General features: G+C 35.1%; 1 protein-coding gene and 1 long non-coding RNA gene across 2 annotated transcripts; one reads left to right on the plus strand and one right to left on the minus strand.

Annotated features, from left to right (window-relative positions):
* Positions 1-3,811: 3,811 nt before the first annotated feature.
* On the minus strand, positions 3,812-5,926 carry LOC141401301 (uncharacterized). Its single transcript, XR_012412308.1, has 2 exons — positions 5,687-5,926; positions 3,812-5,601 (listed from the first exon to the last, which is right to left on the minus strand). It is a non-coding gene; the product is annotated as an uncharacterized lncRNA (long non-coding RNA).
* A 2,733-nt stretch (positions 5,927-8,659) lies between these two features.
* LOC141401638 (TD and POZ domain-containing protein 4-like) lies at positions 8,660-10,080 on the plus strand. Its single transcript, XM_073981970.1, has one exon. The coding sequence runs from the start codon at positions 8,717-8,719 to the stop codon at positions 9,794-9,796; it is 1,080 nt and encodes a 359-aa protein (XP_073838071.1). The 5' UTR covers positions 8,660-8,716; the 3' UTR covers positions 9,797-10,080.
* Positions 10,081-12,837: the final 2,757 nt, after the last annotated feature.

Consider the following 12,837-nt stretch of genomic DNA (forward strand, 5'->3'; position numbering starts at 1 on the left):
CTGCAAGAATCTACTAATTTTTCCTATTTTTTCCGATAACATAAAGGAAAAAATGTTATCGCAGTAGAAAATAGTAGCTTCTTGCAGGTTCTGGAACAGAGCAAATGCCAGTTTTGAATGACGATTTTTTGCAATTATCGATAACTGTCCAACCATCCAGCAACCACAAAATATTTTGTGGTTGCATGATGAATGACAAAAGGTGTGTACGATAACTTCCCCAGCAAAAATTACTCAGTCAGTTCCAGCAACCTCTCTCAGTGAATTTTACACTCTCAAGCAAAAAAAATTGCAGAAAATTATCGACTAGCATTTTACAAAAACTTGCCATAGAATCAGCTGTTTCCGAAAATGTATGAAATTTGTTTTTGTTATTTTTAACCAAATGGAACAAAAACATAAATTTTAAAATTGCAGTTTATTTATTTAATGCTTTAATCCTATCCACAACGCTTTAGAATCTAAAAAAATGTGCAATTGTGAAAATTTCTTGGTAAAAATGTTAACATTTCGAATTGTTTACATTGAACAGGTGATTAAAAGTCAGCTGATCAAACTTTTCCCAGCAAAAATTTGCAAGTTCTCAGTCACAAAACTCTCCAAACTCGCTCTCTTTTGCTGGATGATTTTGTTATCGAACAGCATTCAGTAAAAATTTGTACGAATTTGTACAAATTTTTAGGTTATCGTACAGACCTAAAAATGAACGGCCACACTAGCAAGCAACAACAAAGCTGTCATACCCAGCTTTATAATACCAATGAGACATCGATGTTTTCCACGCATTCAGAATGCCAGAATCCGAAATACCATGTTACAGTTAATCCATTTCAATATGATTAATATGGATACATTAGGTCGACTCAAAAAAAATTTGGAACTCCAATTTGAACCAAAAAACCTTATATGTGAAATTGTAAGGCGATCGGTTAACGTTAAGTACATAAGCTGCTCTGCCTGATTGCCTTGCTTTCCTTCTTCATTTTTGACATAATAAAAATTTTCATGTACGTGAAAATGAGTTTATAGGCAAGAGGTGTGAAGGGGTTGAAACTTTATTCTTTGTGTTTAAATACGTAACTCTCAAACCAATGCAAAACAATGATAATATCAAAATTTTCATATGATTTCATATATGTGTGTAGACGTCAATGAAAATTTGGAAGAAAATCGCAAAACGTTTTCAATGAAAATTTTCATAGTCTGGCATAAGACAAAAAGAATAAAGAAGGCCGAGGAAATTTCGAACTGGGTTGCCCTTTTCTTTTTTGTTCTTTTATCAGAAGTAACTCTTATGTTACACGCTAAAACTTTCATACGAAACTTTCCCATTATTTTGGCGTTCATAGATCGAGTTCCACACAAAGGTAATTTTATGAAATTACTGTAATGGGGAACTCGACCTAAGAACGCCAAAATAATGAGAAAGTTTCGTATAAAAGTTTCAGCGTGTAACATAAGAGTAAGCAAGGTAAGCAGGCAAGGCAGCTTATGTACGCAGGCCTTTATTTCCATAGTACTTACTTTTGTATAGTACCAAAGGTGCCCTGCGTTTACACATGACAGGACATTTGAGTACATGTATTGATTGTCAAAAAGCCAAAACTTGTGTGACGTAGGCGTCCCGACAAATGCAAAAACATTTGTAAAATTATGATTGAAAATCATCGATTTATTTTTGTTTTCCGTTCAAATATTTTTTTTGTTGTTCCTGTTCTTCTGTTTTCAACACTTTTCAATTATTAGGTGTATTCGTTTACTCAATAATTTGTACAAGTCCAGTAACATCTTGCAATCGATTGAGCTCTTTTGTATTGTACTGAGCGTCCGTATTACCCAAATACGTTGAATCCGAAATCCCATTTAAAATACAAAAACCGCGACTGAGACTTTATTAAATGTTTTCATTCGTAAAACAAAAATTTTTCCTTTGCAATAAAATGTATTTCATGTTTTGTTGGGCTTTTGTTTTCAAAATACAAAACACATACATACAATAACATATCGTACGTTCTGTCAAAGTTGAAAATGTTCAACTTACAAAAAGTATACGCTCGACGTATTTCGGTAGTTCTGATAAGATTACATGTGTTCTACTTTTTTCACCACATACGCCCTGGGAATACGGTCGTATTTAGGCATAGCAGTAAAATAGGGAAATTGGAAATTACAGCAAACTGTTACCAGGCCCGGCTATTTTGTGTTTTTTAAATTCAACGAAAATGTCTGTGACTAAAATTTATGATAATCAATACCCCAGGTTGAGAAACAAAGCTTTAGGAATATATAGTTCTCGCAAATTTACAATTGATAGCGAAAGTGAAACACCTGAATGGCAGCTGGAGGCAGTGAATCGTAAGGGTAGAGGTTATGACTTGGTAGAGATTTACATAGAATTGGTGTCAGCCAGAGTCAAGGACAGCAGCACAGCATTTCAAAATTACGATATCTGCAGAAGAAGAAATTTTCAGTCAGAAAGTACCGGTACACAATACCAGACATAAAACATTTTTATAGATTATGATAATGTAACGAACCACCAAGTCAAGGTTGATATCAAACCCCTACCCCAGAATATAGTATGCTCTAATCTTACAAAGAATCTTGCCAATCTTTTGACCAGTAAAGAATTTAGCGATATAACTGTTGTTGCCCAGGATGGTACCGAATTAAAAGCCCATAAGGCTATAATAACTTTGTTCCCGTACTTTTTAATAGTAAAACTCGTCAAAGAGAGAAAGAGAGCAAAATTGCTGTCACACAAACGTTTTTTCAAAAAGTTCGGGAACGCAAAAATGGAAGAAACGTCAAAAAAAGCTGGAACAAATGTCAAAGTCGGCTTACCAGCCAATCAGACGCCGGCATTCATGTTACTATTTTTTATACCCTCAGCCTTTAGGCTAAAGAGGGTATTTACACTTTGATACGAACAAAAATGTGCCTCATCGAAATAATGGTTTTAGACCCCAAGTATGTTTGTACGATATCCGTTTCAGACAATTTTGAGTAGATCTACAATGTCCGTCCGTCTGTCTGTCTGTCTGGCTGGCTGGTGCGCACGATAACTCTCGAACGGATCAATCGATTCGGTTCAAATTTTGGGTATCGAAATATTTTGTCCAGATTCGATTTAAGTTCGAAGATGGGCCATATAGGTCCACTCCTTCAGGTACCTCCCCCACAAATGTTCAAAAATTGTCGCAAAACTTGTGCGCACGATAACTCTTGTAGGGAATAACCGATTTGGTCCATACTTTGCACATCGTGTAATTTCTACCAAACTTAGATGAGGTTCCAATATGGACTCAATCGGTCCACTCCTTCGGGTACCTCCCACACAAAATTTCGGAAAAGTTCAGTTTAGGACCTGGTCTCGAATCGCTTTGATTTTTGTTTACGCAAGTTGGATTCGCTGTCCTCTATACGTGTTATGTAACTATGTCGGGAGTGTAAAGGGGGAATGAGGCATACCAAGATGTCGCTGGTATACACTTGCCATTGAAGAAATTCGGCCTAGCTCAGTGGCCACTCCTGACTAGCCATAAACAAAATTGATTCATTATTAATTCGCAATCACAAACAGGATGCTTTATTTAAAGAAGAAAAAATGATATGATGTTGCTGTTGTTGATATGGGTACCCAAGGTGTTTGTTGGGATACCATGCCCTCCCAATGGATTTTTCTACAAAATCCCCAATGAGTCTCATCGATGATGATGACTCCCAAAAATCAACCACCGGCTGCCTTATTACCCCCTACATTACCTTATACAAGTAACTAGCACATAATGACTAATGGTCAACACTATTCAGATTCAGAATTCATTAATTTATTCATAGCACATTCGAATTATAAGATAGGGTGGTTCGATAAGGTATGGTTTCGGAAATCGAATTACAATTATTACTTCCAAAATGGAAGCCAATTCATTTAAGAAATCATATAAATATACGTTGTATAGAAGTATATCAATGTTCATACAGGTATACGGCTAAGAATATAGATAGCTATACTCAAAAGATGTATATCCCACATATAATAGTGCTAAATCACACTTCGATTATAACTATCAAAAGTCCTATTCTATCGAGCTCAATTGATTAGGATCATATTCATTCCTTAAAAGAATGATTTAAAATTTTGAAAAGGTTAATAAAAAACATGGGATACACATTAACAATGTGTTGCGCTGCTAATTTCAGATAAATTATTTCAATTTGCAAAAGGTTTAAGTACAAGGAATTGACTTTAGTTCAATTATTTTTATATAAAGAAATTTCAAGATAATTTATAATTGACTTTAAAGGTCATACAAGGTTAAAATATTTGTATAAATAAATTACACAAAAAAAAATTCATAATAATTACACAAAATGTACACAAAACTGGACAAATCACGTGCAGCAACCCTCAACTAAATTGTGTTGTAAACGTGTGTATAATTACTGGGTCGGAATACCAAAAATAATATGGATTTAAATTCCAGATAATTTCGTAGAAAAAAATCAAATCTGTTTGTCTTTAGGTCCTCGGCGTTCTTAAAATGTATTTGTTAAAATTACACTTCAAAATTATGGTAAATGAATTCAAAGAATAACTTTGATATTATTGTGCCGAAATAAAGGCTTTATTTTGGGGTTATAGACGTCTGGTCCCACCTAAGGTTTCTACAATAATTAATTTATCATTAACGCGCCATTATTCATGAACCCATTTCATACGGGACAAACAAAAATTGATGCGAAAATATTTCTATGAATTTAAATCCGCAAAACATTTCATATATTTTTCCTTTTTTTTTTATGGTTTGCAAAAATGGGCAAAAATGTCCTGAATAAATTCTTATTCCAAAAGGATCACAAGTAAGGAATATGATGACTGTACAAGTTTCGTTGGGTACCGTTACGGCACGTGATGTTGACCCGTTACAAAATCCACTACTTGTATATAGGGATACACACATGTACATATATAATATTATATACCCTTATGTATATAGGAAATACATAAGGTTATATAAAAAAAAATAACAAATTAGTTCGGCTGACCGTCGAATGATTGAAGACAAAATTTAGATTTCATATTTCCCTGCCTGTGGCAGAAAAATATGCAATGCTAAAAAAAACAACACGATGTTCAGGATACACACATATTCAGACTCTTCACTTTTGTACTTATCTGTACTATCCTGGCCGGCTACTTGTCGTGTTATAGCCCAAGTTGTTGTAGTTGTAGGCCAAAATTGCTGGTAACTGTTGTTCTTGATAATGATTTTAGCTTCCGAACTGCACAAAGATTCGATAGGCAAGGCTAAGGTGTCACACAAAAATGTAATGATTTCCGGAAAATTTTAGGCAATGACGGTGGCTACGGCTGTTGTCCAATATTTGAGAGGGAATGTATGTGTGGGCAGGTGTTATGGCCGGGCAAAAAAATTTCCCCAATAAATTCGTTTGTGAACACGGGTGGCTTTTACAAAGAGAAAAGCCTTAAATCGGTGTTGAAATTATTTGCACTGCACTCATGCCTAATGTGGTGGAATTTGGCGGGGAGTGCTGTACCGAATTGTTAATGCCAACCGCTATGTGCCTTTGGTCAACCTGTTGGGTAAACGCAAAAAAAAATTGCACACGCCAATGTTAGTATGCCGGTTTGGCAAAACTAAAAATTCCACACTAAACTCACCCTTTTATTGTTGGTTTTTAATTCCGCATTTATTTTAATGTTCCGTACGGAAAGTATTTAATAATTATTCCCGAAGATTAGAATTATGATATTCTCGAACGGGAGCTATTCAAAATGGCGGATTTGTACAGCAAATTCTTAATTTGCAAATTTTTCCTTATTGGACGACTGGCCGGTTTGCGGGTAAAATTGAAATGAATGCATTCGTATTCGGCGTTCTTGTCATGCCCGAAGTTTGACATTTCTATTTACAGTGATGCCACATTGTCAAGAAAAAGGAACGAAAATGTGTGAAGGGGAACATACGATAAGTTTGTGTGGTGTTGCACACAATCACGACGTCGTATACGCAGCGGCTTACGCCGTTGTTATACAAGGTTAACATAACATACGACGCTGTAAGTTTCATTAGGGGCAAGTCCATACTTCCTGAGAAAATGGGCCTGAAAGTTACAAAAAACCCTATGACACCATGTTAGTGGTTGGAGCGCAAGATAACTCTCGAACGGATCTGCCGATTTGGTCCAAAATTTGGCTTTCGTAATATTTTGTCCAAACTTAGTTTAAGTTCGAAGATGGGCTATATCGGTCCACTCCTTCCGGTACCTCCCCCACAAAAGTTCGAAAATGTTCGGAAAATTTGAGCGCACGATAACTCTTGAAGGAAGAAACCGATTTGATCCATACTTTGCACATCGTGAAATTTCTACTAAACTTAGATGAAATTCCAAAATGGACTCAATCGGTCCACTCCTTCGGGTACCTACCACACAAAATGTCAGATAAGTTCAGATTAGGACCTGCTCTCGAATCGCTTTGATTTTTGTTGCAACAACTTGTATTCGTTGCCCACCATACGGCGGTACAAGTTTCATCAGGGGCAAGTCCATTCTTCTTGAGAAAATAGCCTGAAAGATGCAAAAAGCCCCTATAACACCGTGTGTAGTGGATGGAGCGCAAGATAACTCTCGAACGGATGTGCCAATTCGGTCCAAATTTTGGCCTCCGTAATATTGTGTCCAAACATAGTTGAAGTTCGAAGATAAGCCATATCGGTCCACTCCTTCAGGTACCTCCCCCACAAAAGTTCAAAAATGTTCGGAAAAATTGTGCGCACGATTACTCTTAAAGGGAGTGACCGATGTGATCCATACTTTGCACATCCTAATATATCTTCCAGATATAGATTAGGTTCGAATATGGACCATATTTGTCTACTCCTTCTGGTACGCCTCACACACAATTTCGGATAAGTTCACTTTCATTTTTGTTGAAGCGATTTGCATTCGCTTCCTCGATTACGACGGTAAACGTTTTTTCAGGGGCATGTCCATATTTCTTAGAAAAACAGCCCGAACGGTTACAAAAATCCCTATAACTCTCGAACTGTTCAACCGATTTGGTCCAACATTTGGTCTTCGTCATATTATATCCAAACTTAGTTTCATGGGGTCCACAACTTCTAGGACGATATCACTTGAATGGGGCAATTTGGTCTAAAATTTGGATCTCCTAATATTTTGTCAAAATTTAATTTAACTTCTAAAATGGCCCATATCGGTCCTCCATAAAGGTACCTCCCCCACAAAGGTTCAACATTTGTGTCTTAGTGCAGTTAACTACTAATCCACATTTTTGTCGGCAAGTTCAAATGTCGCAAAAAGGTCACAAAATTCTGAAGAGACCTTAAATACATTCGATCTGTCCGTAGGTGAAAGTTTCACTTCACATTGGCTGAGGGTATATATCTGTCGGCAAAGCCGACTGACTCTTTTTTACTTGTTACACGCTCAAATTTGTCGAGTAAAAAGTTTTTAAAGAGAGTGTCATTCAGCGCCATTTTTGTTTAAAGAGAAGTGAACATTTTACAACTTTTTTGTGTACGGGAACGGGTGTTCGTGTAAAATGTGTAAAAGTCGTAAAAATTGTAAAAACTTTTTAGTTCTGGAACACAGCTAAAAACGGCAACCTCAGGTAAGTAAAGGAACACAGCTTTTGTATTCGTGCATGGAACTAGGAGTTCTTAGATCGAGTTTCATATTAGAGTAATTTAAGTCCCGGTCCACATTAGAGTGATTTCATTGAAAAAATTGCAAGAAATTATGCGTCTCTAGATCGACCTCCATAGTAAAGTAAAATCATAAAATTGCTGTAGTGGGGAATTCGTTTCAAGAACACCTAATTTCATGAAATTTTTTAATGAAATTCACGCTAGGAAGGACCGGGACTTATGAAATTTCAGTAGTGAACAAATTCGTCGTAAAAGTGTCCGTTCGTTAATTTTGTCGATGTCGATGTTTAGACGTTCAAAGTTACTGGGAAAGAAAATTGAGTTTATGGGCGAGTGAGTAGAGAGGAATAAGAGGGGTACACACACCCCTGTACTCGCAAATTCTGTTTTGTTTCTTTATTCTTCGCAGTTTTGTTCTGCATTTTCTTTCATTTTATTTTCTTCGCCGGTAAATAAACAATAACGCACACATTTGAATGAAAAACTTTTGTAATGAAAAATAAATTGAACAGAAAATTATCTGTAAAAATTAATAGTAAACAAATATGTACATATGTATTTATTTAATTTTTAATTAACTTTAATTTAATTTCTATAATCAATATCGCCTTTGCATGATCGAACGAGAAGTTGAGTATGAAGAAGAATCAGAAAAATGACAAAAGCATTAGCTCTGTTCCTTTACGTGCAAGAATCTTCAAGTTTTACCACTTTTTACTCGAAACGCGTTCCTTTACTTCGGACACCATACCATTCATATGGGAGCAGTTTACAACTTCTACTACTTTTGCCGTTATTGCCATTTTCAAAGGTAAAGGAACAGACCAATTATTTGCGTGTCTAAACTGCAAGGAAATTTTAAAAGAAATTGAGAAGAAAATTACTTCCAGTTTGAATGTATAAACACGGTCTTTATTACCCTCCTGAAATTGTTTGCAACCCTGCATAATAAGAATGACAAACACAAAGAGGAGACGAAATCGCAAGCGAGCAGTCACAGAAATCTAAATATCTCTTTGATGATCAATTATTCGATATCGCGCCATTGTGTCTTTCTTATAAATTCAACGAAAATGTCTTCACGTAAAACTAAAATATCAAAAATAGCAGATAATCAATATAATTTCCAATTCCGAACATTACCAAATAATAACGAGTATTACGACATGATATGTAAGAACATGTCAAGAGATTACTATTCCGATGTTATTGTAATTAATAGTGCAAGTGGCAGAACTAACTGGAGATTGGTGGCAGAAGAAAAATATATAGATAAATGGTACGAAACTGACGAGATCTGGATTTACATAAAATTACTGTCGACCAGCGACAAGGACGATACACTATTTCAAGTTACGATATCTAGAGAAAACCAAATTTGTACAAAAAAGATAACAACAGATATTATATTCACTAGAATATGTTTTATACATTATGAGAATAAATGTAAAGCTGCTGCGGACCACAATATTATGGTTGATATAAAACCCATATCCTCATGCCTCAGTCTTAGGAAGGACTTTGCCAATATTTTTGCCAGTAAAGAATTTAGCGATGTAACTCTTGTTGCACAAGATGGTACTGAAGTGAAAGCCCACAAAGCGATATTATGTGCCCGCAGTCAAGTGTTTGCTGCTATGTTCCGAAATAACTTCGAAGAAAGTAAAACGAATCGTATACAGATTGATGATATGGATGCCGAAGTAATTGAAGAAATGTTAAAATTTCTGTACACCAGTGGCGATATATCGGAAAGATGGGTAGAAGAGCTCTTTATTGCTGCTAACAAATACTCGCTATTGGATTTGCAAACAATGTGTGAAAGTTCTTTAATTAATACAATGGAAATTGCTACCGTGGCTGATATCCTTTTGTTGGCGGATCGTCACACTAATGGACGTCTCAAAACGGAGGCAGTTGAGTTTATAGCAAATAATATTGAAACGGTCACAGAAACGGAAGGCTGGAAAAAGCTGTGTCAAACTGATAATGACTTGTCTAGCCTAGTTTTGGAAAACACCAAAAGAACTGTGAAAAGAATGCGGTATTATAGTAGTGATAGTAATAGCAGCACTGAGTCAGAACCCGCTGCCATTTGATTGCCGGTTGCATAGTGCATATTAATGCTGAGCACTCACCCATATGTTCTATCGCACATTAAGCTGAATTTTGTATCTTTATTCATTTGAACCAAAAATATCAATCCTCTGAATTCGTTTGTTTTTTATTAATAAGCTGTTTCGTGAACTATTTTTGATAACATATGTCTAAAAAATTAAAATAAGTAATGGACTATGAAAAATTAATATTAATTCTCCCTTAGAAACTCTCATTTATTGTTTTGTATTAATAAATATTACATGATTCATAAAAATCAACCAAAACCAAATATAACTATTGAGGCTATGTTAACTTTTTTATGCGGGGTATAATTTAGATATGTTGTAACCAAATCGTATTGGGTCAACCGTCCATATAAAAAATATTTTGACTCCCAGACTGTCTATCACACAAAACAGACGCAATTTTTGGTTACCGACAAAAATCTTTAACATTAAAATCCTTATGATTTCGATAATTAACCAAATTTGTCGGTAATTTAGCAAACAAAATAAAGTTGTCGCTAAGTTCTACCGATAGCGACAGTGTTGCCGACTTTTTTCACAGTCGTGTTTCTTTTATGTGTCTGAGGTTACCAGTTTTTACCACTGTTATGTTTGGTGAAAATGTGCGAAATGTCTAAAATTGCTTCCCCATACAAATTTCTTAAAAAATACGGGAACGAAAAAATTACGGAAATTGCAAAAACTGCAGCAAATCAACGTATCAGGTATCGTATTTAGATGATAATGAACATGTTGCTAGTTTCTACTATGCCTAAATTGTATGGCAGAAAACAGGAGAATAGGGTGTTATTCGGCGCTATTTTTGTTTAAAGAGAAGCGTAAGTCTTGCTAGACTTCGGAGTACGGCAACGGGTTCTATACACAATGAATACGATATATAGATAGTTTTACGATCATTTTCGAAATAAAGTTGTAAAGTTCTATATTGTCGTATATTTTTGATGACTAATTCAATTTGCAACAACTTGTTTTGAAAATTCATGTTCGATCAGCTGCGCGTATGCATCTACCTTGATCATTGTGATATGTATGAAATCAACAAAAAAATAAGTGTAAACACCGGGTTGTATTTCAGGATTTCGTGAAATCTAGTGGATTTTAGAGCGCAAGTGTAAACTTGGCATTAACCTGCAGCCATGGTACAATATTACAGGTAGCATTATCATGCCAGCTGATGGTAACATAATTGGTCTGTTCCTTTACTTCTGAAAACGGTAAAACCGGCAAAAGTAGTAAAAGTTGAAAACTGCTCCCATATGAATTGTATTGTGTCTGAAGTAAAGGAACGCTTTTCGAGTAAAAAGTTGTAAAACTTGAAGATTCTTGAACGTAAAGGAACAGGGCTAATGTGTCAATTGCATTGAATTGATGTCAAATTTTGACATATTATGTTGCCAACAATTGCCGATGCGGCTACCTGTGTATTTGTACCATGCCTGCAACGCGCTCCCTTACTTTTTAAAAGCATACAATTTATATGATAGCATTTCACCACTTTTACCATATTTCGCCACTGTTACTATTTTGAAAAGTAAAGGTACAGACCACATATTTTTCATTCATAATTTTCTGTTTTAGTTTTACCGATATTTGTCGATAAAATTTTCTCATTGAAATAGTTGTCGATAACAACTCTTTTAATGGAAATCGTTGTCGATTACAACTTTTTCCATGGAAATCGATAACAACTTTTTAATTTTTTTATGAGGGAAAGAACAAAAATTACTTAAGGTAGAAACACAGTGAAATACGCCGCATTTTTCACTCTCAGTTTCATGAAACTAGTGGCGTATTTTATTGTGTTTCTACCTTTATTGCGCCATGCCACTGAATTATAGTAAGTTTACATTTACGAAATCACTCGATTTCAACTGTCAATTCCATTGTATAAACGTCAAATGAAATCCAATGGATTTCATAGAAGTTTTCATTTGACGTATGACGTTCAGATGTGTTTTCATTTGACGTATACGAAAATGAATTTACTGTTGAAATCCACTTTATTTCGTAATTGGTCTGTTCCTTTACTTTAAAAAATGGTAACAGTGGCAAAAAATGGTAAAAGTGGTGAACTGGTCTCATATAAATCGTATGCTTGTTAAAGTAAAGAAACGCTTTGCAGGTTAAAAATGGTAAGAAATGGTAACCTCAGGCAGGTAAAGGAACAAAGCTAATGTAAACCAGCTTTAAGACCGATACTATATTGCTCTGTTCCAGAACCTGCAAGAATCTACTAATTTTTACTACGATAACAATTTTCCCTTTATGTTATCGAAGAAATTAGTAAAAATTAGTAGATTCTTGCAGTTCTGGAACAGAAAATTAATTAAAAATTAAATAAGTGCATATGTTTATGTTTACTACTTATTTTTATAGATAATTCTTTGTTCAATTTCTTTTTCTTGACAAAAGTGTTTAATTCAATTGCATGCGCCTGTTATTTTTTCTAATACCCGGCAAAGTTTTCAACTTTCGCCGTCACAATTCGAACGGCTGACAACGTTCTCTAATGCAGTCGATCGGCGTTGTGAACTCAAATCGATCGACTGAATTTTTTTCGTCGGCTTCAATTTTCAATTTCGTGGCTTTGCCAATTAACTATTGGACACATAACTACTGGAACGCGCCGATTGTTTTCTTTAAATTAAACGAAAATGTCTTTAACTAAAATATCAGATTATCAATATAAGTTCCAATTCCGAACATCGCCATGTTACTTTAGTAAATATACACGGGATGAATCACAAAATGAATATTATTCTCCTTCAATTGCAATTAATAGTGCAAGTAGCAGAACCGAATGGAGATTGGTGGCAGTACAAGATTATATTGATGAAGAGGACGATACTGACAACATCGAGATTTACATAGAATTACTCTCAACCAGCGACAAGGACGACACACTATTTCAAGTTACGATATCTAGAGAAAACGAAATTTTTACTAAAAAGATTACAACAGACATTATAGACAGTAGAATTCGTTTTATGACCTATGAAAATACATATTATGAT

This window comes from Musca autumnalis, unplaced genomic scaffold, assembly GCF_047663935.1.
Source record: "Musca autumnalis isolate F117 unplaced genomic scaffold, ASM4766393v1 scaffold_4, whole genome shotgun sequence".
NCBI lineage: Eukaryota > Metazoa > Arthropoda > Insecta > Diptera > Muscidae > Musca > Musca autumnalis.